The sequence below is a fragment of the Balaenoptera acutorostrata genome, chromosome X (assembly GCF_949987535.1).
Source record: "Balaenoptera acutorostrata chromosome X, mBalAcu1.1, whole genome shotgun sequence".
NCBI lineage: Eukaryota > Metazoa > Chordata > Mammalia > Artiodactyla > Balaenopteridae > Balaenoptera > Balaenoptera acutorostrata.
Genome location: NC_080085.1, coordinates 62,639,061 through 62,666,842, shown reverse-complemented (window position 1 = coordinate 62,666,842; position 27,782 = coordinate 62,639,061). Strand labels below are relative to the sequence as shown.

Here is a 27,782-nt window from a genome sequence, read left to right as displayed (position 1 = left end):
ATGGCATATATTATTCTATCCTTTTACTCTCAACCTACTTATATTTGAAGTGAGTTTCTTGTAGACAGCATATAGTTGGATCATTTTTTTAGCCACTCTGCCAATCTTTGTCTTTTAATTGGTGTATTTAGATCATTTATATTCAATGCAATTTTGATATTATGGATTAAATCTGCCATTTTATTTTGTGTTTTCTCTTTGTTCCCTCTGTTCTTTGTTTCTCTGTTTTCTTTACCTTTACTGTTGGTGACTTATACCTTTGTTCTAATTCCATTTTGATTTATCTGCAGTAATTTTGACTGTATATGTTTGTATAGGCTTTTGACCAGTTGTTCTGGGTATATATTATACATATGCAGCATATCACAGTCTACTGGTGTTGCCATTTTACCAGTTTGAGTGAAGTGTAGAAACCTTACCTACTTTTAAGTCCCTTTCCCCTCCCCCATTTGTAATCTAATTGTGTTATTATATAATCTAATGATATTTCCTCTATATATACTCAGAACTACATCAGAGAACATTATAATTTTTCCTTCAATCATCAAACATAATTTAGAAAACTCAAGAGGAGAAGAAAAATCTATGATATTTACCAATATTTTTACCCTTTGCATTGTTCCTTCTTCCTTCCTTCAAGATTTCTTTTTTTTTTAATTTTATGTGTTTATTTATTGATTTTTGGCTGCGTTGGGTCTTTGTTGCTGTGCACGGGCTTTCTCTAGTTGTGGCGAGTGGGGGCTACTCTTCATTGTGGTAAGCAGGCTTCTCATTACGGTGGCTTCTCTTGTTGCAGAGCACGGGCTCTAGGCTCGTGGGCTTCAGTAGTTGTGGCTCACAGGCTCAGTAGTTGTGGCTCGCAGGCTCTAGAGCACAGGCTCAGTAGTTGCAGCACACGCGTTTGGTTGCTCTGCAGCATGTGGGATCTTCCCGGAGCAGGGATCAAACCCGTGTCCCCTGCATTGGCAGGCAGCTTCTTAACCACTGCGCCACCTGGGAAGTCCCAATATTTCTTCTTTCATCATTTCCTTTCCATGTCAAAAACTTCCTTTAGCTAGTCATTTAGGGTGGGTCTAGTAGCAACAAATTCTCTTAGTTTGCCTTCCTCTGAGAATATTTTCATTTCCCCTTCATTCCTGAAGGACATTTTCACTGTATGTAGAATTCTGGGTTGACATTTATTTTCTTTCAGCACCTGAAAAATGCTGAACCACCTCCTTCTGGCCTCCATGGTTTTTGATGAGAAAACCACTGTCATTTGAATTATGTTTCCCTTATAGGTAAGCCTTTGTTTTTGTTTTTCAGCTTTCCAGATTTTCTCTTTTTCTTTAGTTTTCAGGGATTTGATTATGATAGATCTTGGTTTGGATCTTTGAGTTTAGGCAGTTTGGAATTTAGTTAGCTTCTTTAATCTGTAGGGTTTTATCTTTTGCCAAATTTGGGAAATCTTTAGCCATTATTTCTTCAAATACTTTTGCAGTCCCACCTTCTTTCTCCTCTTCCTCTGGGACCTTGGTGACATGACTGTTAGATCTTTTATCATAGTCCCATGTGATCCCTGAGGTTCTGCTCATTTTTTTGACTATTTTTTGTCTTTTGTTCAAATTAGGTAATTTCTATTGTTCTATATATTCCAGTTTACTGATTCTTCCTCTGCCCTCTCTGTTCTGCTGTTGAGCCCATCTGTTGAGTTTTTTTTTTATTTCACTTATTGAATTTTTCAGTTCTAAAATCTCCATTTAGTTTTTCTTTATTTCTTCTATTTCCTTGCTGAGACATTTTTTTTCATTTGTTTCAAACATGTTTATAATTGCCTGTTGAAGTATTTTTATGATGCCTCCTTTAAACTACTTGTCGGATATTTCCAACATTGCTGTCATTCTATGTTGGCCTCTCTTGTTTGCCTTTTTCTCATTCAAGTTAAGAGTTTTCGTTTGTTGGTATGAGTGATTTTCTATTATATCCTGGACACTTTAGATATTTTTGTGAAATCCTGCACCTTATTTAAACCTTGTTTCAGCAGGCTTCCTCTGACACCATGCTGGCAGGGAAGGGAAGCACCACCCCATTACCTCCAGGTGGGGGTAAAAGTCTAGGTTCCCCACTCAGCTGTCATTGACAGTCTGGGGGGAGGAGGGGCACTTCATTACTACTGGGCAGGGGTGGAAATTCAGGCTCCCCACTCGACCTCAAGGTACCACCCTGGCCAGGAATGGCAGTGGCACCTTGTTACTGCTCCCCATGTGGTCTCCACTGACACAGTGGTGGGTGGGCCTCCTTGCCATTGAGCAGGGATGAAAGTCCTGGTTTTTCGCTCTTCCTTTTCTGACACCACCCTCGTGGGGTGGAAGGGGAGCCTGGTTACCACTAGGCTGATTTTTTATTTTTATGTTTCATTCATTCAACAAACATGTAATTGGTATTAATATGTGCTAGGCACTATTCTACATGATAGAGATGTAAAGAGGACAGGTGAAGGCCTTGCCCATCATGGAGCTTATGTTCTAATGGGGAAGATAGACAGTGAGCAAATAAATAAATACTTAGTGGTTGGTTACTGATAAATTTGGAAAGAGTGCTATTTTAGATAGGATAGCCAGTAAAGGCCTCCCTGAGGAGGTGACATTTGGGAATAGAGTTTAATGCAATAAGGGGAGGAGTTTTGCAAAAATTGGGATGAAGAACATTCTAGATGAAGGGGAGAGCAGGATCAAAGTTTCTTAAGCAGGAATGAATTTGGTGTATTTCATGTATGTATGTTTTAACATGTATTAAAAAGAAATATCAATATAACTACCACATCAAACACTTTGATTTCACAGACACCTTGCTTAGGATGAATTTAAGTTTTTTTCTTTTTAAGAGTGTAAGAGAGGTTTCCACATAAGTGATATGTGAACATGGTGAAATTCTTAACAGTACTGAAGTTTAGGAAACAAACCTATCCCTGAAGTAGATAAAATTATTAGCCCCATTTAACATAGGAAAGGACTTAGGGAGGTTGATTAGCTTGTACAAGGTCGCACAGCAAGTAAGGGAGGGAGCTGGGATTCCACATGGGAAACTGAAGATCATACCCAAAGTTCAGAAGAAGAAATACAAAATTTTCTTTCTGCCAGGTAGAGCTGATGGTTGTTGTATGCAACAAACCAAAAACTTTTGAAGAATAGTTGGAGGCCTCTAATGTGTTTAATTAAGCTTTTTTTTTCCTGTTTGTCCAAAGTTCATGCCTAAGGCAATTATATCACTTTAGTCCTCTCCAGCCTTTAGCTCTAAAATAATCGAGGGGCAAAAGGGGTGTTGGAACTTATTAGAGAAAATAAGGTAAACCACTCAGTGTTCTGGAATGACTAACTGTTGACAATTGTCTCCGTCTACCCGGAGGCACTTTAACCAACTGAGATTCAGGTGCTGTCTTTAGCACTGCCACCAAATCCAGCAGTGTTGAGGGGCGGTTTACGCCAGAGTAAGCAGGCCCAACCTCCCTGGCCTTGCTGCCAAGGGACAGCCTTTGCAAGATTCTCACCACAAAATTCCAGAGGAAACTCTACAGACATCCCATCCCATGGACTGCTCTGCTGTACCTGGACAGGGACATCCCCAAGCTACAGTCAGGTCACCAAAGAGCTCTCAGTGTTTGAGAAAAGGAAAGCATCTTTATAGGCTCCTGGTTTACCCACATACTTCTCCCTCTTTGAAACTCCAAGCATATTTTGGAGGGAGATTTCATAAAGATTTCTAAATTGAGTTAGAATTTCAAGTCTATTGTGACATGCAAATTAGTCCTGCTTGCCCGTTGGCAGCAATGCAGCTGAAGTGCCTAGAGACGGGCCATAAAATGAAAACATCAAAGTGATCAAAGAGCATAATTGAGTGCATGAATAAGAGAAAATAAAACAAATTGATTTTCTCCAGTGCCAGAAAAACAGAATAATTGAGAACAAAATAATAGACTTTGAAGTAATCAAAGTGAGGAATGCACCATAGTGACATAGAAACAGCCAGTTGTGGGAGAGATTTATTATGTTTCTGTTATCATTTTTACAACTTTAATTTCATTAGCTAATAAATACAAATCAATTGGAAAATCAGTCAACCAGAGAGGAGGCGGTCCCCAGCCAAGATTTTTATTCACATCTCTAAAACAGGCTGAGGCAGTGATCCTTTATTTTCATAAGTGCACATATCCCCCATGAGCTGGAAAACAAGTTCTGGGAGGCCTCTCTGCTTTGGAGGTGATAATGTTCTGCTCTGCCTGTCACTTTCCACATATAGGTTTACCGATTCAACTTTCCAAAGGATCGCTTTTATACCCCGCCAAGGTTTCCAACAGACAGAATTGCATGAGTACAGCATCTTGATTTACCAAGATGACATTTTCATGGCACTAACCGGCACCTATGGTCTTGCACTGGGTCATTCTGAATTCACATAGTGGTGGCGGTAGTGGCAGCTACGGCAGCCACAGCACCTGCCACTCTCGCAATACTGCTAAGCATCTGTGGGTCACTGCTTCTATCATCATGTTCCACCCCCACTCCACACGCACCACCACCACCGTCACCACACACACACACACACACACACACACACACACACACACACACAAGTGACACTGAAATTTAACCAAGAAGGCCAAGCAAGAGTATGCCACCCCTTTGGTGTCCTGCCCGGCAGCCACAATGCTGGGGAGGAGCAGGGGAAGGAAGCCAGGCTGGGAGACTTCTTATGCTGGCAGTAGCAATAGAGCGTTGGGGACACCAAGCTATGCTGAGACCAGGTGCTTGAATATCACAGAGCCAACATGAGACCACTGCAGAACTATTTTTATGGCTCCTCCAAAGAAGGAATCCCTCCACCCCACTCCTTGGCTGGTCACGGGCGGGCTCAGTGGCCCTTCACTGCAGGATCCACAATGATGGCTGATACAGTGGTGTTTTTTCCTTTCACGGGACCTTGAGCTACCGTGGCAGCCGTTGGCACTTCCAGATGTTCATGACACACCCTACCTTCGGGGCTCCACAGTTAGAGGCTATGCCTTTGGCTCCAGTAAAGGTCTTCGGGACCATAGGGACTGTAAGCCAGGGTGTGCAGAAGAAGTTGGCAGTGCTGGGACTGGCACTACTTGCTAGCTCCATCAGCATGGCATGGTTCATAGATTGTGCCTGCCAGGCAAATTTGTCCTGGAGAATTTCTCTTCCAGGAAGCACCTAGAAGCTGAAAGGAATCTCTCTGACCTTCTGGTGGCATCCAAGGCCCAATCAGGATGTACTTTGAGGGGAACAAGGAATGTTAGCACTTTGCTCTTTTGTGTAAGAGACCGAGAGTTTGTCTCCAGTGCAGGCCTAAAATCCCAGCTTCTATTTCCCACTGGTGTTTGGGTGGAGGAAAATGGAGCAAATGGCTTTCACAACTCTAAATCATTATACAGATGTAAGGCTGTATTATTCTTCCTGCTGCTGCTATTCCCATTATCCTGGATTTCCCGGCCCAGAATTTTTTGTCTGAAAAAGAAATGTGGAGAAAGCTCATGGACCAAAGAACCTGGAGCTGTGACTCCAAAGCGGCTGGGAGGCATCGCCCAGACCGGCAGATAGACCGCTCGAGGCTGAGCTCCACAAGCTGGCTGGCTGCAGGCACGCAGCACACTCCTGTGATGTCACCTCTCCAGTTACTTGTGCCTATCCTTCCACATGGAGCCAGCAGATTTAGGCACAGGAGGGGAGAAAAAATGAATCATAGGCTATTTTAGAAATCGCTTCGATTCCGTTGGAGACTGCAGTAGTCCCTTGCAAGTTAAGACCAGAGCACCCGAAACATCAGGCTAACATCCTTTAAGTGCTGATATCCTATAAATGCCAGAAGCCTGGGGGATTAATTCACAGCCTCAGGTTCTAATTCAGGTCAGAGGCAGGAAAGTGGTAATTGGTGGTTATACTTAATTGTCATTGAAAGGCTTTCTGATAACAGGGGGGGATCTATATTCCAAGACAAACAATATAGTTGACAATTAAGAGCTAAAAACTAAAATCAGCGATCCATTTCAGCACATGCCCAAGGCTTCATAGAAATCCTTTGTTCTGCCATTGTTCCCAGGTAAAGAGTGAGACCCTCAAGCCCGGTGTGATGGGGCAGCAGCTGGGGAACTTGCTCTAGCCTTAGATCACACTAGATGGGCCTCCTCCCCATCTTAAAATTGTTCAGAGGCTCCCCATGGCCTCTAGGATAAGACCATGGTCTTCTAGGCCCTTGATAATCTGGCCTCTGACCATCTCTGCAGCTTCATTGCACACCTCCCACCCCTGTCCCTGACCCTCATCCTGTGCTCTGGCCACAAAAACTTTGCAGGTGCCTTTATACATCCTGCTCTGTTCCTGCTGCCTGGAACATTCTCTCTCCCTTTGCCCTTCAAGATGCCACCTCCTCCGTGAAGCCTTCCATGCCCTCTCTTTGTATGCCCTCAGCACTCTGTACAGACTGGTATTATATGGGCTTGTTGCTATGGACTATGATGTGTTTGTCTCCATATATGCCTTCCTTGCTAGACTGAGCGCTCCTTGAGGGCAAGAATTGTGTCTTGTTCTCCTCTGTGGCCCCAGCACCCAGCATAGGGCCTAGCCCACTGTAGACATGGGGAGGCGGTGCCACATCCAAGATTCGGAGATACTAAAGGCTCGTGGCAGCAAAGCAGCCCAAGCACCAGCTGTCCAAAAGTGATCACTTCGATAATTTTTCCCAAAATGTGCCTCATATACCTCTGCGTGAGAGACAATTTGAGGTGACACAAAGACATTTTTCATTTAATAGTCATATTTATTTTAATGTATGTTTTAAAATCTACTAAGCACAACATTATTATTGTTATCGTTATTATTATCATTACTTAGGATAAATGAGGCCAAAATAAGTATTAAAATGTTTAAAGTAAGTTGATATAAAGAAAAAGAGTTACTATTAATACAGATGTTAAGTCAATATGACAACATTCCTGAAAGGGGTACTCCTATAATGAAAGGTGCCACTCAGCCTCCAAGGGTTCTGGGGTCGCCCCCAACATTCCTCCAAACTGCTATGATGCTGACGGTCTTCAGAACTTATTTGCCACTTAGCCTGGTGGCGTCGAGGCTCTTTTTGTAAGCATATGTCAGCTCACCTCAACCATGTTTCTAAGGGCTTTAAGAGCAATGGCCAAGCTTTAAGGATCTGTGGCCTGAATGGGATAGTGCTTTATCAGCTGCCCTGTAGCTCTAGAGATGTTCATTCCTTCAGTGAATATTGATTGATCAATTCCTGAGCACTGTTGAGGGGGCTAACTGTAGTGATGAGCAAGACAGACACGTCCCTGCCCGCACGGAGATTGTGAGGGGAGACAGACAAGTTAGCAAATAAGCACGCAGGATATGTTCGGTGTGCTAAGGATATTGAAGAAAATAGAGCAGGATGATGTGACAGAAAATGAGTGACTGGGGGTGGCCACTTAGACTGGGTAGTCATCAGGCCCCTCAGAGGTGACTTTTGGATTGAGACCTGAGTGATGAGAAGAGTCAGGAATGACAATATCCAGAAACAGAGCATGCCAGGTGGAAGGAACACGTGCAAAGAAGGGGGAGCCCTAAGAGGGAAAAATGATTCGTGTGTTCCAGCAACATAAAGAAGCCCCGTGTGGCCAGGACAGAGTGAGCAAAGAGGGTGGTGGCAGACAGGAGACCAGAGACAGGGTCAGACCCTGCAGAGCTTGGTGGCTAAGTAGTTCGGATTTTATTCTAGGTATGACTGGAAGCCATAGAGGGTTTTGAGCATAGGAGTAACGTGGTCTGACCTAAGTTTTAACAAAATACTCAGGCTGCTACATAGAGAAAAAGTTGTAGGCGACAAGGATGAAAGCTAGGAGACCAATGTTGAGGCTATTAGAGTTGTCCATGCAAGGGGTGACAGTGGCTTGGAGTAAAGTTATAGCAGTGAAGGTTGAAGGGAAGTGGGTGGATTTGGAAAATATTGTGGAGGTAGATTTGACAGGACTTGCTAATGGATTGATAGGGAGGTTGTAAATGAAAGAGCAAATAAGAATGACCCCAGTCAATGTCATGAAGAAAAAAAAAACAAAAGGGAACTGTTCTATATCTGTACTGTCCAATATGGTCACCACTGGCAACATGTGACCATTTAAATTTAAGTTATTAAAATTAAATTTAAAATTCAGTTCCTCACTTGCACTAGTCACATTTCAAGTACTCAATAGCCACAGGTAACTAGTGGCTACCATATTGGGCAGCATAGATATAGAACATTTCTATCATCCCAGAAAGTTCTATTGGACAATGCCACTCTACATTAAAAAGACTAAAGATTACAAGAATAAAAAGACAAGCCACAGACTGGGAGAAATTCTTGCAAAACACATATCCAGTAAAGGACTGTTAGCCAAAATATACAAAGAACTCTTAAAACTCAACAATAAGAAAACAACCCAATCAAAAAAATGGGCCAATGATCTTAACACACACCTCACCAAAGAAGCTGTACAGGTGGTAATTAAGTGTTTGAAAATATGCTCACTATCATTCACTAAGGAATTGCAAATTAAAACAATGAGTTCCACTACATACCTATGAAGAGCTAAAATCAAAACACTGACACCACCAAATGTTGACAAGGATGTTGGAGCCACAGGAACTCTCATTCATTGCTGTTGGGAATGCAAAATAGTACGGCCACTTTGGAAGACAGTTTGGCAGTTTCTTCCAAAACTAAACATAGTTTTAACATACAGTCCAGCAATTATGCTCCTTGCTATTTATTCAAATAAGATGAAAACTCATGTCCACACAAAAACCTGCACATGAATGTTTATAGCAGCTTTATTCATAATTGACAAAACTTGGAAGCAACCAAGATGTCCTTCAGTAGGTGAATGGATAAACAAACTATGGTACATCCAGACAATGGGATATTTTTCACTGCTAAAAAGAAATGAGCTATTAAGTGACAAGATGTAGAAGAACGTTAAATGTGTATTGCTAAGTGAAGGAAGCCAGTCTGAAAAGGCTACATGCTGTATGATTTTAACCATATGACATTCTGGAAAAGGCAAAACTATAGAGACAGTAAAAAGATCAGTGGCTGCCAAGACTTTGGGGAAAGGGAGGGAGGGATGAATAGGTGAAGAACAGGATTTTTAGGGCAGTGAAACTATTCCTTATGATACTGTAGTGGTGGATATGTAACATTATACACTTTTCAAAACTCATAGACCTGTATAACACCAAGAGTGAACCCTAATGTAAACTATGGACTGTACTTAATAATAATGTATAAATATTCATTCATCAGCTGTAACAAATGTACATACTAATGAAAGATGTTAATAATAGGGGAAATTGCCTCCGAGGAGAGGAGGGGGACAGGGGGGTATGAGAGCTCTCTGTACTTTCTGCTCAGTTTTTCTGTAAACCTAAAACTGCTCCAAAAATAAAGTCTATTAATTAGCAACAGGGACTTCCCTGGTGATCCAGTGGGTAAGACTGTGGGCTCCCAATGCAGGGGGCCCAGGTTTGATCCCTGGTCAGGGAACTAGATCCCACATGCATGCCGCAACTAAAGAGTTCACATGCTGCAACTAAGAGTTCACGTGCTGCAACTAAGAGTCCACGTGCCGCAACTAAAAGATCCCTCATGCCGCAACTAAGACCCGGTGCAGCCAAAATAAATAAATAAATTTAAGAAAAAAAATAGCAACAACAACAACAACAAAAAAAGACTAGAGGGAATTCCCTGGTGGTGTAGTGGTTAAGAATCCACCTGCCAATGCAGGGGACACAGGTTCGAGCCCTGGCCCGGGAAGATCCCACATGCCGCGGAGCAACTAAGCCCGTGTGCCACAGCTACTGAGCCTGCGCTCTAGAGCCCGCGAGCCACAACTACTGAAGCCCGCGTGCCTAGAGCCCGTGCTCTGCAACAAGAGAAGCCACCGCAATGAGAAGCCCGCACACCACAACGAAGAGTAGCCCCCGCTCGCCGCAACTAGAGAAAGCCCATGCACAGCAACGAAGACCCAGTGCAGCCAAAAATAAATAAATAAATGTATTAAAAAAAAAAAAGACTAGAGTGCTCACCAGCACCTAGTACTGGCAAAGAATAGACACTCCATAAGTGTTGATTGAATAAGTGGATGAATAAATGAGTCAGTCAGTCAATGAATCAATAGAACCCAAGCCTCCTGAGTCCCAGTCCAGTACTCCTTCTTATACATCAGAGATAGGGTGATGATATAATTTATTGTCGAAACCAAGATACTTGAGAATGAAATGGGGTGCCATGGGTGTAAAGCAGAGCTGTCCCAGAGATTACAAACTGGGAGCCCGTGACCACATCTTGCTTCCAAAATTGTTTTGTTCAGCTTCACATATTGACATGCCACATGATATTCTTTAAAAATTTAAAGTAGTTGTCTACAATGAGGTATCACCTCCCACCGGTCAGAATGGCCATCATCAAAAAATCTACAAACAATAAATGCTGGAGAGGGTGTGGAGGAAAGGGAACCCTCTTGCACTGTTGGTGGGAATGTCAATTGATACAGCCACTATGGAGAACAGTATGGAGGTTCCTTAAAAAACTAAAAACTAGAAATACTATACGACCCAGCAATCCCACTTCTGGGCATATACCCTGAGAAAACCATAATTCAAAAAGAGACATGTACCACAATGTTCATTGCAGCACTATTTATAATAGCCAGGACATGGAAGCAACCTAAATGTCCATCGACAGATGAATGGATAAAGAAGATGTGGCACATATATACAATGGAATATTACTCAGCCATAAAAAGAAATGAAATTGAGTTATTTGTAGTGAGGTGGGTGGACCTAGAGTCTGTCATACAGAGTGAAGTAAGTCAGAAAGAGAAAAACAAATACTGTATGCTAACACATATATATGGAATCTAAAAAAAAAATGGTTCTGAAGAACCTAGGGGCAGAACAGAGATAAAGACACGGACGTAGAGAATGGACTTGAGGACACGGGGAGGGGGAAGGGTAAGCTGGGACGAAGTGAGAGAGTGGCATGGACTTATATACACTACCAAATGTAAAATAGATAACTAGTGGGAAGCAGCCGCATAGCACAGGGAGATAAGCTGGGTGCTTTGTGACCACCTAGAGGGATGGGATAGGGAGGGTGGGAGGGAGACGCAAGAGGGGGAATATGGCGATATATGTATAGGCGTAGATGATTCACTTTGTTATACAGCAGAAACACTATTGTAAAGCAATTATACTCCAATAAAGATGTTAAAAAAATTTTAAGTAGTTGTCCACATTTCACACTGTGAAAACTTTGCATAAAAATGTGAATTTCTGACTTCTCTTGGAAAATGGAAAGATCTGGTCACACTGGGCCCACATTCCTGCACACTAGTGAATGGCTGGAGCCGAGTAGCAGCTGCCCCTTTTGTGAGCAGGTACCTTCCTGTTTGCCACAGATCCCACCTTTCCCTGTTGTACCTCCTACTCTAGGCTAAGTGTGAGTTTCCATTTCTCATCTCACTGACACCACTTTGGTTTTGTTTTCTTTTGTAATAGAGTTAAGAAAAAAGGAAATGATTTCTTATACTCACTATGCAAAGTAGGAAAAAGAAAAAAGGGTCCAGAGTGCTCCGTATGTCTTGCCCCCAGTCTGTTCTACTGACATCTAGTACATTCTTGGCCTCTGTAGGCATTTGAGTTTGCCCCCTCTGGTCTGTACTCTGTGTCTCCCCAGTCCCCAGACCATGCTAGCTTTTAGAATTTTCTCAGGCTGCCACCCACTGCTGGAAAAGCTAGATGTGAAGGGAGAACAATGGGCATTATTTAAGCTTACATTTTCGTTGCTACCCAAACTCAGTATTGCTTATCATCAACTTCTGGTGGAAATTGTTTCTGTTGTTTTTCTTAATTGCCTCCAAATGTAACTGGAGAGTGAGACAGAAGAGCAGAGAACACAGCACCCACCTTTCCTTTCTGTGAACATGTGTTGTTGGGACACTCGGACCCAGGATTTTTTTCATCCGTGCAATCATTCATTCATCAAGCTCTGGCTGTACTTACAGATGGAAGGACCCTCACTTCAGCACCAGGATCCCCTGTAGGTTCTCCATAGAAGAGGCAACAACACAAAGGCCCACATGGAGATGGGAAAGTATGGATGGGGCACATGTAAGCTAAGGTGTTAAACTTCATTCATAGGTGGTCGGGAGCTGCTAAAGTTATTTCGGAGCAGAGGAGGCATGTGGTCACAGCTAGAATTGTGCAGGGGACAGCTCCAGAGGTGCGAGCACCAGTTAAGAGGCTGTTGCAGTAACCTGAGTGATGAGAACTGTTAATAAGGTGGAGACAGGGGAACAGAAAGGAGAGGACAGATTTGGGAGACATCTTGAGGTTAGGCTTGGCAACTCATAAGATGTGGAGGGAGCTTGAACTAAGAGATGAAGAATCAAAGATTATCCAGAGATTGTGAGCTTAAGGGTTGAAAACACCCAAACCATGATCCAAAAAATTAACTTTTGCTTTGCAAGAGTTAGAAGAATGAAAAGACAGGGAATTCCCTGGTGGTCCAGTGGTTAGGACTCTGCACTTTCACTGCCAAGGGCCCGGGTTCAATCCCTGGTCAGGGAACTAAGATCCTGCAAACCACACGGTTTGCAGCCAAAAAAAAAAGAAGAATGAAAAGACAAGTTATATACTGAGATAGAATATTTGCAAATCATATATGCAACAGCAGATTTGTATCTAGAATATATAAAGAACTCTCCAAACTCAACTGTAAAAAAAAGTCCAATTAACAAACGACATGAAGAGGATATACAGACAGCAAATAAGTGCATGAAAGGACATTCAACATTATTGACCATTAGGAACATGCAAATTGAGACCACAATAAGAGATCCTTACACACCTATCAGAATGGCTAAAATAAAACCTAGTGACACCACTAAATGCTGACAAGAATGCTGAGAAACTAGATCCTTCATACATTGCTGGTGGGAATGTAAAATGGTATGGCCACTCTGGAAAACAGTTTGGCAGTTCCTTATAAAATTAAACATGCAACTACCATAGGACCCAGCAATTGCACTCTTGGGCATTTATCCCAGAGAAATGAAAACTGTGTTTACACAAAAACTTGTACGTGAATGTTCATAGCAGCTTTTTGTGTAATAGCCAAAAACTGGAAACAGCCCAGATGTCCTTCAGCGGGTGAGTGGTTAAACAAACTGTGCCATGTCCATACCATGGAACAATACTCAGCAACAAAAAGGAAGGAACGTAATGCACCCAATAACCTGGATGGATCTTTAAGGGCAGTGTGCTGAGTGAGAGAAAAAACCCATCTCAAACTGTTATATACTGTATGATTCCATTTAGATAACATTCTTGAAATGACAAAATTATGGACCTCGGGACCAGATTAATGGTTGTCAGGCTTACAAATAGGGGGTGGAGGGGAGTTAACAAGGTAGCATTGAGATCTTTGTGGTGATGGAATAGTTCTGTATCTTCTTGTGGTGGGGGTTACACGAACCTATACATGTGGTAAAATTTCATAGAATATACTCTTACACACAAACACTCATACACACACACACACACAAATGAGTGCATATAAAACTGGTGAAACCTAAATATGGTCTGTGAATTATACCGGTGTCAATTTCCTGGTTTTGATATTAAATAATAATTATGTAAGATGTTGCCACTTGGAGAAACTTGGTGAAGGGTACCAAAAAAGGAATGAACTATTGATACACTGAAAAATTTGCATGAACCTAAAAATTTGCATGAAACTCAAAGGCATTATGCTGCTTGAAAGAAGCCAGTCTTAAAAGGTCACATACTGTTTGATTCCATTTATATGACATTCTGGAAAAGACAACACTTATAGTGATGGAGAATAGGTCAGTGGTTGCCAGGTGGTAAGAGGGGGAGGGGAGGATGTGACTGCAAAAAGTTAGCACAGGGGATTTTGGTGGCTAATGAGACCAATCTGTTTCATGAACCTTTATGTGTGTTAAAAATCACAGAACTGCACATACCAGAAACAGTCAATTTCACTGTATGTCAATTTAAAATTAAAAATTAAACCAGATAGGCAAGTGGGTGCTGATTTGTTTTTCTTTCCTTCCTTTCTTCCATTCATCCATTTATTCATCCATTTATTGAGCACCTACTATGTGTGAGACACTGGGCTAGACTTTGGAGATCAACCAAAAGTAAGGCAGCCCATGTCCCTGCCCTCATGGAACATCCTTCCTGTTTTAGAGGAGAAGTGGTCAGTAGGGTTTGGAGCCCAGTATTTCTGCTTGGGGAAGTGGGACAAGGAGAAGACTGTGGAGGGACCAAGGGAGCAAACTTTTCATTCCTAGAGCCCAGTCCTGTAGGATTTCAAGTGATTGCGTTTCCCTCTAAGATTCTTAGACCTGAAGGCAGGGGGAAATCCCCAATTCGCATTTCACAGGTACTCACGAGAGAAAATCACGAGAGAAAATGCTAGGAGGGTTGTGCCTTGCTAGGGGGGGGGGGGGCAGGTGGAGAAAGGTTGGGGGCAAGGTAAGATCTGGTGCAGTTAGTGAGATGCGAACTCTGAAAAGTGTTGGAATATGTGTGTGTGTGTGTCTGTGTGTCTTAAAACAATCAGGGCTGGGTTCAGCTGAGTGGTTCTTCTGCTGGTTTTGGCTGGGTTTGCCCAGCACTGCAGTCAGCCAGCTGTCAAAGGCCTCACTCACATGTCTGGTGGGTGGCTGGTGGTTGCTGGCGTAACTGGACCAGATATCTCTCACCATCCAGCAGCCTAGCCTGAGCTTGTTCATATGTTGGGGGTCTCAGGGTTCCCAAGGGCAGCAAAAGAACTAGCCCCAAAATGAAAGCGCCCTTTTTTAGCAGCTTTATTGAGGTATAATTCACATATGTTACCTGAATTTGATTTTTGTTTTCTCTCCTGTTTGTAGGGAATCTGAAGCATGTGGTCTAGTTGACAAAAAGAGATCAGGTTTCCAGAGCTGAGGAGCAGTGCCTGTAATGAAGACAGCGTGTTTATGCGAGCAGTGTGTGGAATTTGTGACTGCAGGGGAAATTTGGAAGAATTTTACTTCCTGAAAATTTCCAAGGGGCACCAAGTGGCAGCTGGCCTCCTGGGTTGAGGCAGGCAGGCACCCCAGAGGCCTCAACTAGACCTAGGGGAAGACAAAGATTTCCAACACTTAAAGTGTTTATTTTTTAAAAACACACAGATGCCGTTTTTAATCTTTGAAAATTATTTTTAAGCAAGTTGGGGAGGGGGTATTTTTATTTTCTTAAAGGAGACAGATCAGAAGCTGGAGGAAAGCATGGAGATTTGGTTGACAGTTCGTGGGGCAGGGGGGAGCTGACAGGCAGGGTTTGGGCCTCAGGACCATCCAGGTGGAGCCTCGGGGGGAGGGGGCTGGTCAGCAGACTGGGAGGTGGGGAGAAATCCACCCGTGTTGTTTTCAGGATTGCGGATCTATTTTGTTTTTTAATAAAATCTTTGAAAACCTACCTCTCTGTCCCATTGTCCTCATTGTAAAGTACCACTGACAGCACACACAGTTCTGAACATTTCCTCTCACTGAAGTATCAAGAATAACCCTGCTGCTTCCCTGTTCTGCTCTGGCCCAGCCTGGGAGGCTGACTCTGAGTACTGGATCCTGCTGAGGAACTAGCGTGTCTCCACTAAGTCCTGGGGACAGTAAGCCAAGCTCTGACCTGTGCTGGGGCCTGTCCAGGGCTCACGGGAATACAGGTGCTGCAACCATGGAGAGGGTCTTGCTGGCACCCCACGGAGGAGCAGGTGGCATGTCAGAGACAAGAGGGACATCTTGATGAATAGAAGCTACTTCCCTTCAAGGGTAGGCAATCAGCACACTTGATGAAAATGGGATACAGTTGTGATGCATTGGTGTTACTATAACCTCAAAGGTGAAGGAAAGATGGCAAAATGCAGATGGGGGGGGTGGGTCACGAGAGAGATGAGGAAGCAGAAGGGACGGCCAAACGTCACAATTTTGGAATTTGATTCGCCAAGTATTTATGCAGCTCCTACAGCTACTGGGACTTGGATGGGGGACAAGGACACGGCCCCATCCTGGCCATCTAGGAACTCCCAGACAAGGCAAAGTAGGAGGGAAAGAACCAGATTCCAACATGCTTCGTGCTCTGTAGCCAACATGAATCCCGAGCTGTGGGAGCACTGGGGAGATAGCAATTCGCCCGGCGGGGGCGGCATCCCAGAGCGTTTCAAAGGGGATGATATTTGAGCTGGGCCTTGTAGGGTGAGTTGTATTTCTCCCGGCTACTGAGGGGGAAGGGCATTCGGCAGAAGAGAGTGGAAAAAGCCTTGAACGTGTCCTGGGCTGGGAATAGCCAAGCTTTTATTAAACAGCATCAGGGCGCCTGGTCGGCTAGGAATACCAGTCACTTCAAATGCCCACTATCCTAATTATACACTCTCGGCTTAAGGACAGTTTTACTTATGCCAAAATGAAGGGGGATTTTAAAAAATAGAAGAGGGAGGAGGCGCTGAATGGGGCAGGTGGGGTGTGGGGAGGCCAAGGAAGGCAAATGAGAACTCTGAATTCCCAGCCTGCAAGGGACCACCCGCCAAGATTTGTGGTCTCAAAGGCTTGCTGAGTCCGGTATCCCAATCCTTTCTAAGGGACCCACCCCCCAAAATCATCACCCAAATTCCTGTGAAGGACTCAGCCCTAAGACGCAACCACCTGGTAAAGTGGTGAATGCTACTGCTCCATTTTCCTTTCCCACATGGACAGCCAGGGCCGCCTTCTCACCAGCACCGGCCCTCATGGCTGAGCCCCAGAGTGAGCTGTTGAACCGAGGCCAGGCGTGTTCCTGAGAGACGGCATCCCCTCAGTGGCCTTCAGGATTCCTTTTCATTTGATTCTTGTTGAAAAACATTAGGCTAAAAAAAAAAATCCCATAGATGGAAGTAGGAATCATTTTCCATTTTTTGCAATTAAAATTGAAATACCAAACAAAGGTAGTATTCCCAAAACAAGCAAGAGAGATTACGAGTTGCTCTGCTCGGTCTAAACTCATCCAATTGTACACCTTAAATATGTGCAGCTTTTGGTCTATCAATTACACCCTCAGTAAAGCTGTAAAAAAAAAAAAGAAAGAAAAGAAATACACCAAGATACTAACTGAGGTGGGCTTCTGTGGAGGAAGAAGGTATAAAGATGGTTTAATTTTGGTTCTTTCTACTTTTCAATATTTTCCCAATTTTCTCTAGTAAGCAGGGTCTAGTTTTGTAATTGGAAAAATAAATACATAAACTTTTTATTAAAAGAATTGATCTGCATATAAAGTTACAGATCAAAGTAAATTCAATACACCCACTGAGGAAGAGTTTGTGCTCAGGCCCTGGGGCTGTTCTAATAACCACCCAGGAGGTTCTGAGCTGGCGAGGAAGAGTGATCCAGCTGGAGGGTTCCTGATTTACAATTCACTCAGCTGGAGAGGGTCTTTTTAGATAAGGTGGCTTGAGGGCGGGGCAACTTTGTACCCAGTGTGAGCCTGCCTTCCCTTCAGGAAACAGCCGCCTTTGTGCCCACGAGGACCAGCCATCATAACCATAATAATAATGCAAAGCAAGCATTGGAATATGCCCCATTTTACAAATCGCTTTTATTTACAGTATGTCACTATCCACCCCGCTGGGTGGGTATTATCATCTCTACTTTATAGCTTAGCAAACTGAGGCCACAAACTGTGAAGTAACTTGCCCAGTTGTCAGTGGCAGAGCCAGGAAGCCAACCCACCTGGAACTGCAAGTTCCCTTACTTTTCCCCCTGCCCACACCGCGTGCCGCTAAAATATTTTTAAACTGTGACTTTGGAGTAAACAACTTTCTTTTTGCTTCCAAAGTCCAAGCTGGACCAAGCCTCATGCTGCTCTCCGGCCCTCCCCACACGACGACAACAGTATGTAGTTGTGTGCTTTTCAGCAAGTTACTCGACCTTCCTGGGTCTGTTACCTTATCCCCGTAAAGTGGGGCACATACATAAAAAGAAACGAAATTGAGTTATTTGTAGTGAGGTAGATGGACCTAGAGTCTGTCACACAGAGTGAAGTAAGTCAGGAAGAGGAAAACAAAAACCGTATGCTAACACACATATATGGAATCTAAAAAAGAAAAAAAATGGTTCTGACTTGAAACTAGGAGCAGGACAGGAATAAAGATGCAGACGTAGAGAATGGACTTGAGGACACGGGGAGGGGGAAGGGTAAGCTGGGACGAAGTGAGAGAGTGGCATGGACATATATACACTACCAAATGTAAAATAGCCAGTGGGGAGCAGCTGCATAGCACAGGGAGATCAGCTCGGTGCTCTGTGACCACCTAGAGGGGTGGGATAGGGAGGGTGGGAGGGAGACGCAAGAGGGAAGAAATATGGGGACATACGTATATGTATAACTGATTCACTTTATTATAAAGCAGAAACTAACACACCATTTTAAAGCAATTATACTCCAATAAAGATGTTTTAAAAAAACAAAACAAAAAAAACCAAAAAGAATATATATATTGGACATGCCTATATTTGCATAAAACACCTTTGGAAACATACACAAGAAACTGGGACACCTCAGTTCCCTCCAAGCAGGGGAACCAGGTGGCAGGTGGCAGGGGAGCACGGAAGACTTGCACTGTGTTCCTTTGTGTACCTTTTGAGTTTGTGACTGTATTACCTGATCAAAAAAAGTAAATAAATATATTTTTTGAAAGCCAATGGAAAAATCCCAAGCCAGTTTCCCTTTGGGGAGGTGGATCTGCCTCGGTGGCCTTCAGTGTGAGTTGTCACAGAAAGAGGGGTATATTTCCAATTCTGTATTTAAAAGACTCTTTCTAAGGCAGAAAAACTTCTTTATAAGAAAATCAACTATTGTCATTCAACAAAAAAGGAAGGAGGAGGAAGAGGAGGAAGAGAAAGAAGAAAAGCAAGCAGCCATCAGGCCGAGCAGGTTTTGACATCTCTAAGCCCCTGCACGGCAAGCTCCAGCAGCTCCTCCTGCCCTGCCTTTGCTAAGGACGAGTCTCCAAACCTGCTCAGTGCTGGACCCCAAGCTGACCAGCAGCACAGATGCACTTCGGCCTCAGACTGTCTGGGTCTGACTCCCCTCCCCTCATAGCTATTATCAGATTCTCAACACTCAAAGGGGTTTTCATGATTCCCCCAAAGGATGAGAGCTACAAATGTAGAGGTAAAGACAGACATATATAGAGCCTTCGAGGATGGGGGCCTTCTAAGACCCTCACCTTTTAGGGTCTCTGCACAGGCTAGTACTTCCACCTGGAATGCTCAGATCTTCCCCAGACTGGCTCCTTCTAGCCATGCCATCTAAAGTAGCCACCTTGCTCTCTTTATTCCAAAACACCATTTATTTTTATACCATTCATCATTATCTTATTCATTTTTATTCCTACACACATACACACACACACAACCCCTAGGAGGGTGGGAATTTGGGCAGTTTCATTGTTGTACCCCAGTGCCTGGCATGGTACCTGGCACCTGTAATTCTCCATACATACCTATGGAATGGTGGAACTACACACTCAGACAAAGCAACGCCTCACGTTCTGGGTATTATGGGACACAGAAGTGGGACAGGCAATCTAGACTGGGGGCAGACATTCCTGGCAAAGGCACATGAAATTTAGGGAAGTGACAAGCAGTTTGGTGTTGCTGGAACACAGAATATTAGACAGTATTCAAGCAAACCAGCTATAAAAAGATATTTTTCAGACAATAGGACAAATTTGGACAGGGACTAGGTGATGTTAAGAAATTACTGATAATTTTGTTAAGTATGATAACAGCATGGTAGTTATATATTTATCTAAGTCCTCAGTTGTTAAAGATACAAAGTGAAGTATTTACAGGTGAAACAATATATCTGGGGTTTATTTTAAAATACTCCAGAGGGGGAAAGTGTATGGGGGAAGTGGCAGTGGGTGGTGGGTGGAGATAACTGAAACAAAATTTGAAAAATGTTGATCATTGTTGAAGCTGGTTTGACGGACAAATGAAGGTTGAATGTACTATTCTCTCTACTTTTGTGTGCTTTTAAATTTCCATAAGAAAAAGCTGTGATATATATTAGTGAATTACAGGAAGAACAATAGCAGGGGCCAGATCACAAAGGGCTTCCTGTGCCAGGTAGAGGAGGCTAGACTTGATCCTGCAGGTAAGGAGCCATCAAAGACTTTTTAGCCAAAGAGTGGCTTGATCAGATTTGCATTTTAAAAACGTTGCTGTAGCCACTGGGACAACAGAAATGAGCCTGCTGAGGCCCAGCTCCAAAGTGGCTGAGAAGCCTCTGTTTACTCCTGATGGAATGAGTCCTAGTGCCTTCCTCTCTCAGCCTGCCCACAGTGCCTTTCTTACTTGGTGAGGGGGGGATGGGGGGAGTGTAATGGAAAGACTTTATTTTTTTTTTTGCAATAGATGCTTGAAGTAAAAACATTCAAACAATAAGATAATGGTTCCCGCATAACCCCATACCTCAGCAATCACCACAGTTAGCAGTTTGGTGTTTATATCTCCAGACTTTTTTCATTTATTTCATAAATTTTTACTGAGCACCTACTATGTACCATGCAGCATGCCAGGCACTGGGGTTATATCTGTGGACAAAACAGACAACAATCCCTGACCCTAGGGAGCTGGCATTATGCATACATGACCATTTGACTTTTTTTTTTTACATGAATGAAATCATCCTTTCTGGTAACCTGATTTTTCTCACTTTGTTATATGCCATGGACAGCTTTCCATATCAGTCCACAAAGAACTACCATATTATCTTTTATGACATATTTCAGACATACCAAAAAATCTGGATACCATAAAGTGGTCACATTATATGGATGCTCCAAAATTTGTTTAACTTGTCCCCTAATGCTGAACATTCAGAATGCTCTCATTTTTCCTTACAAATAAAAACACTACACAACAAAAAACTACTAGAGCTAATAAACAAATTCAGCAAAGTTGCAGGGTACAAGGTAAACAAGCAAAAATCAGTATGTTTCTATATCCATGAACAACCTGAAAAGGAAATTAAGAAAATTCTATTTACAATAGCATCCAAAAGAATAAAATAGTTAGAAATAAACCTAGCCAAAGAGGTGAAAGACTTGTATATTGAAAACTACAAAATGTTCCTGAAAGAAAATGACACAAGTAAATGAAAGACATATGTGCTCATATTGGAAGACTTAATTTTGCTACAGTGTCGCTACTACCTAGAGTTATCCACAGATTCAATGTAATCCCAATGACTTTTTTGCAGAAATAGAAAAATCCATCCTGAAATTTATATGGAATCTCAAGCGACGACAAATAGCCAAAACAATCTTGAAAAAGAAGAACAAAGTTGGGGCGTCCCTGGTGGCACAGTGGTTAAGAATCCGTCTGCCAATGCAGGGGACATGGGTTCGAGCCCTTGTCCGGGAAGATCCCACATGCCGCAGAGCAACTAAGCCCATGCGCCACAACTACCGAGCCCGCATACCACAACTACTGAAGCCCTCGTGCCTAGAGCCCGTGCTCCACAACAAGAGAAGCCACCGTCGCAGTGGTTGGGAATCTGCCTGCCAATGCAGGGCGCACGGGTTCGAGACCTGGTCTGGGAAGATCCCACATGCCACAGAGCAGCTAGGCCCGTGAGCCACAACTGCTGAGCCTGCGCGTCTGGAGCCTGTGCTCCGCAACAGGGGAGGCCACGATAGTGAGAGGCCCGCGCACCGCGATGAAGAGTGGCCCCCGCTCACCGCAACTAGAGAAAGCCCTCGCACAGAAACGAAGACCCAACACAGCCAAAATAAATAAATAAATAGCGTTCCCTTTAAAAAAAAAAAGAGTAAACAAACATTTAAAAAAAAAAAAGAGAAGCCACCGCAATGAGAAGCCAGTGCACCACAACGAAGAGTAGCCCCCGCTTACCACAACTAGAGAAAGCCCACGCACAGCAGCAAACACCCAACGCAGCCAAAGATAAAAATGGCCTACAGACACATGAAAGAATGCTCAACATCATTAATCATTAGAGAAATGCAAATCAAAACTACAATGAGATATCATCTCACACCGGTCAGAATGGCCATCATCAAAAAATCTAGAAACAATAAATGCTGGAGAGGGTGTGGAGGAAAGGGAACACTCTTGCACTGTTGGTGGGAATGTAAATTGATACAGCCACTATGGAGAACAGTATGGAGGTTCCTTAAAAAACTACAAATAGAACTACCATAGGACCCAGCAATCCCACTACTGGGCATATACCCTGAGAAAACCATAGGTCAAAAAGAGTCATGTACCAAAATGTTCATTGCAGCTCTATTTACAATAGCCAGGACATGGAAGCAACCTAAATGTCCATCGACAGATGAATGGATAAAGAAGATGTGGCACATATATACAATGGAATATTACTCAGCCATAAAAAGAAATGAAATGGAGGTATTTGTAATGAGGTGGATGGAGTTAGAGTCTGTCATACAGAGTGAAGTAAGTCAGAAAGAGAAAAACAAATACAGTATGCTAACACATATATACGGAATCTAAGGGAAAAAAAAAAAGGCCATGAAGAACCTAGTGGCAAGATGGGAATAAAGACACAGACCTACTAGAGAATGGACTTGAGGATATGGGGAGGGGGTGGGGTGAGATGTGACAGGGTAAGAGAGTGTCATGGACATATATACACTACCAAATGTAAAATAGATAGCTAGTGGGAAGCAGCCGCATAGCACAGGGAGATCAGCTCGGTGCTTTGTGACCACCTAGAGGGGTGGGATGGGGAGGGTGGGAGGGAGGGAGATGCAAGAGGGAAGAGAAATGGGAACATATTGTATATGTATAACTGATTCACTTTGTTATAAAGCAGAAGCTAACACACCATTGTAAGGCAATTATACTTCAATAAAGATGTTAAAAAAAATTAATTAATTAATTAATAAAAAAAGAACAGGACTCATTGTTCCTGATTTGAAAGCTTACTACAAAGCTACAGTAATCAAAACAGTACGTTAATGGCACAAGTATAGACATACAGACCAATGGAACAGAATTGAGAGTAGAGAAATAAACCCACACATTTATGGCCAACTGATTTTGGACAAAGGTGCCAAATCTATTCAATGGGAAAAGAATAGTCTCTTCAACAAAGGGTACTGCAAAAAATAAAAAAAATAAAAAAATAAACCACAAAGTTGGACCTCTACCTCACACCATAAATAAAGATCAACTCCAAGTGGATCATAGGGGACTTCCCTGGTCGTGCAGTGGTTGGGAATCCGCCTGCCAATTCAGGGGACACGGGCTCGATCCCTGGTCCGAGAGGATCCCACATGCCACGGAGCAACTAAGCCCGTGCACCACAACTACTTAGCCTGTGCTCTAGAGCCCGCGAGCCACAACTGCTGAAGCCTGTACGCCTGGAGCCCGTGCTCTGCAACAAGAGAGGCCACCGCAGTGAGAAGTCCGCACACCACAATGAAGAGTAGCCCCCGCTCGCAGCAACTAGAGAAAACCCACGAGCAGTGACGAAGACCCAACACAGCCATAAAAAAATAAATAAATTTATTTTTTTAAAAAGAGTGGATCATAGACCTAAATGTAAGAGCTAAAACCATGAAACTCTTTGAAGAAAACATAGGGGTAAGTCTTCATGACCTTGGGTTTGGCAATGGATTCTTAGCTATGACACCAAATGCAGAAGCAGCAAGAGGAAAAATAGATAAATTGGACTTCCTCGAAATTAAATACTTTTGCTGCCACTAAGGACATTATCAAGAAAGTGAGAAGACAACCCACAGAATGGGTTAAGATATTTGCAAATCATATATCTGATAAAGATCTAGTATCCAGAATGTATAAAAAACTCAGCAGCAAAAAGACACACAACCCAGTTTAAAAATGGGCAAATAACTTGTTTAACCATTTCTCCAAAGAAGACACAAAAATGGACAATGAGCAGATGAAAAGATGTTCAACATCATTAATCATTAGGGAAATGCAAATCGAAACCACAATGAGTTGCCAGTTTATTCCTATTTGGATGGTTATAATAAAAATAAAACAGAAAATAAAAAGAGTCTATGAAGATATGGAGAAATTGGAACCCTCATATATTGCTATGGGAATGCAAAATGGTGCAGCCATTGTGGAAAACTGTTTGGCAGTCCCTCAACAAGTTAAACATAGAATTACCATATGACCCACCAATTCTAGTCCTAGGTATATGCCCCAAAAGAATTGAAAATGGATGTTCAAATACTTGTACATGAATATTCATAGCAGCACTCTTCATAATAGCCAAAAGGTGGAAACGACTAAAGTGTCCATCAATGGATGAATGAATGAAAAAATTGTGGCATATGCATACAGTGGAATATTATTCAGCTGTAAAAAAGGAATGAAGCACAGATACATGTTACAGTACTCGAAAACATCATGCTAAGTGAAAGAAGCCAGACACCAAAAGTTGCATAGTGTTATGATTCCATTTATATGAACCATCCAGAATAAGCAAAAGCATAAAGACAGAAAGCAGACTGGTTGTTGTCTGGGCAGAGGGGGAAATGGGGAGTAACTGTTTAATGGGCATGGATTTTATTTTGAGGTAATAAAAGTGTTTTGAAACTAGGCAGAGGTGGTGATTGCACAACATTGTGAATATACCAAATGCCATTGATTTATTGACTTTAAAATGGCTAATTTTATGTTATGTGAATTTTGCCTCAAAGAAAAATTATTGCAATGAAGATCGTCTCACTTACACCCTTGCACATTTGTTGTATTATTTCCTTATGATATCTTTGTTGAAATGGAACTGCTGGATCAAAGGGCGTGGACATTAAAAACAAACAAACAAAAGAGATGATGGATTTTGATCCCCAGAAGTGTTCATTGTTTGAATTTTGGTTGCTGTGATTTTATTAGTGAGATTGGACAAGTTTTTATATGCTTAGCAGTAAGTTAGTAACTATCTGTCTCTTCCATTACACTCAAGACCTTTCCCACCTGTTCATGTCAGCACTCCTGACTGGCACATAGTAGGACTTTAGTCGTAGTGGTGAGGAGCTGAAGGGAAAGCAGTGACTGTCAGCTCTTCCTGGTTCCCCCAGGGGCCAAGGCTAGCTCTCGACATCCAGTGCAGTTCTAACACACATTCCCCCAGAAGTCACCTAAACGCTGTTGGGATTCACACTGTGAGTGGCATGGAGGGCATGGGTTTGTATTAGTTGGAAATGGAGATAAAGATAGAATAAGGGTGAGAATGAGGGTTAAACTGGGAGGTGGGAATAATGTTTACATGTGTCTGTGAATGGAGACAAACAGAAGAGAAACCACGAAATCACAGCTATATACTGGGGGCGGGGGGTGGGTTTGGTGGTGGAGAGGGACAACTTCTCCAGTCTTCCCTGGCTGGCTTCTCTGCCAGGCTTGTGGATGCTGCCCTGAAGCTTTCCTGCCAGGCTGGACTTCCTCCTCTGAAGGCACCTGTCAGCTCCACGGCGTGGTCCTGGGGTTACCAGCCTAGAAGGCGGGAGAGAGAGAGGGGCAAATGCCATCCTTCCAACCCTATCCACTCTGTCCCTGAGTTACTGGGCTCTCCTCTACCAGCCTTCATCTGATTTTCACTCATATTTTTTTCTCCTTTGAGGAATATTCTGCAGAATCTGTTTCATATTCCACTCCTGAGCCCATTTGGCTAATCTCTGCCCCATCTCACTTCTGACTCTCCTGCAACTTCTCTCTCCCACACCCAGAAGCTGGACTCTCCGGCTCAGCCATTCCTTCATTCAACAGATATTTATTGATAGCCTGCTATGTGCCAGGCAGTATACTAGTCATCAGAGATACAGAAGTGAACAAAACACAAAAATCCCTACCCTTGTGGAATGTGCATTGTAGCTGCACAGACAGAACAAATATAATATGGCAAGTGGTGATGAGTCCTATGGAGAAAAATAAAGCAAGGTAAGAGTTGAGAGTGACAGGATTACTGTTTTAGATAGGGTGCCCAGGGAAGGCCCATTTGAAGAGGTGACATTGAGCCAAGACCTGGATGCAGTGAGGTGACAAACCATGTGGCTCGCTTGTAAAGTGTTCCAGGCAGAGGGAACAGCAAATGCAAAGTGCCTAAGACAGGAACCACCCTGTCACATGTGAAAAACATCAAGGCTGGTGTTCCGGAAGCGAAGGGAATCGGGGGGGGGGGGGGGGGAGGAAAGAGTGCAGAGAAGTAGGAGGGCCCAGGTCCTACAGGCGCTGTAAGGACCTCGACGTTTGCCCTGGGGGAGACGGAGCGCTGTTGGAGGCTCCTGAGTAGAGAAGGACAGGATCCCTCTGGCTGCTGCGTGGAGAACAGACTGGAGGGCATGGGGGAGCAAAGAGACCAGTCAGGAAGCTGCAGCAGTGATCTAGGTAAGAGATGACAGTGGCTATATATGTATAACTGAATCACTTTGCTGTACACTTGAAATTAACACAGCACTGTAAATTAACTATACTTCAATTTTTTTTTAATTAAAAAAGAGAGGCAGAGAGAGAGATGACAGTGGCTTGGACCAGAGTGGTGGCTGTGGAAGTGGTGAGAAGTGGTTTGGCTCCTGGATGTACTTTAAAGAGACAGCTGACAATCTGCTTATCAGTTGAACATAGGGTGAGAGAGAAAGACAAGGTTTGGGGCCTGAGAAACTGAGTGAACAGAGGAGCCATTTACTGAGCTTGGGAAGCTGGTGTGGGTGGGGGGTGGGATGGGCGACGGGGGATCAAGTGCCTTATTGGCCTGAGTTCAGGAGAAAGGACTGGGATCTCTCCCGGAAGCTTAGGGCTCAGCTCGATTGCTTGCTGGTGGGGGTGGAGGGTGGATGGTGAAAGTGGAGGCAATGCACATGGTTTACTGAGTAAAACTGTACCAGGCTCCACGTATAATCTGCCCACGCCACCTTCAGTGAGCACATCAAGGCTGAATTTCTTAACGTGGCATCCTTACCGACCCCATCCTGTGCTTCTCTCCTAGCTCCCATTAATGCCTTTGCACATTCTGTCCCCAACACCTGGTGAAGGCTGGCCCTCTGCTCAGATGTCATCTCTTCTTATCTCCCGCTTGATTTGATCTGTCTGCTCTTCTATTTCCCCCACTGTATTGGGAACTCCTTGAGGGCCAAATTGGCACCATGGTCCCCTCTGAGGCCTTGGTGACCAAAACAGGGACGAGCAGGGGCTCAGCTCATGTCTGTGGCCCGAAGGAACAGCTATGTAGGAATAACAGTCAGCCCTGAGCCCACCCCAATGGGTCGGGAGGCTCGACTTCCCACACAGGCATATGTGACAATGAGGAAAACAGGGCCAAGGAGGTGAAGTCAAGCTTGGAACTGGACTTGGATTGGAAGTCTGACTCCATCCCCCAAGCAGCAGGGAACAGGGGTCAGAGAAGAGTAATTACTCACATGTGTACAGCACTTGAGAGTTTATAGCCACAGACATTATCTCATTCAACCCTGGCACAGCCTCATGAGGTAGGTATTCTTATTTCTCCCACTTTACATGGAAGGAAACTGAGGCCCAACGAGCTAAAGTCACTTGCCCAAGGTCACACAGCTAGGAAGTGGCAGCCTCAGTTCTTGAACAAAGGTCAATCTGATGGCAGAGCCCTGGGCTCTGGACCTAAGACTAGGTCATGCCTTGAGCT

The 27,782-nt window shown here is 43.5% G+C and overlaps 1 protein-coding gene across 1 annotated transcript in view; it reads left to right on the top strand.

Moving 5' to 3' along the window:
• The window catches only part of HDAC8 (histone deacetylase 8), a 243,390-nt gene extending 227,879 nt beyond the window's left edge, over window positions 1–15,511 (top strand). Inside the window, exon 11 of the mRNA XM_057538585.1 lies at window positions 14,987–15,511. Within this exon, the coding sequence (XP_057394568.1) occupies window positions 14,987–15,009 (23 nt within the window). The 3' untranslated portion in view covers window positions 15,010–15,511. The remainder of the gene's footprint in view (window positions 1–14,986) is intronic.
• Window positions 15,512–27,782: the final 12,271 nt, after the last annotated feature.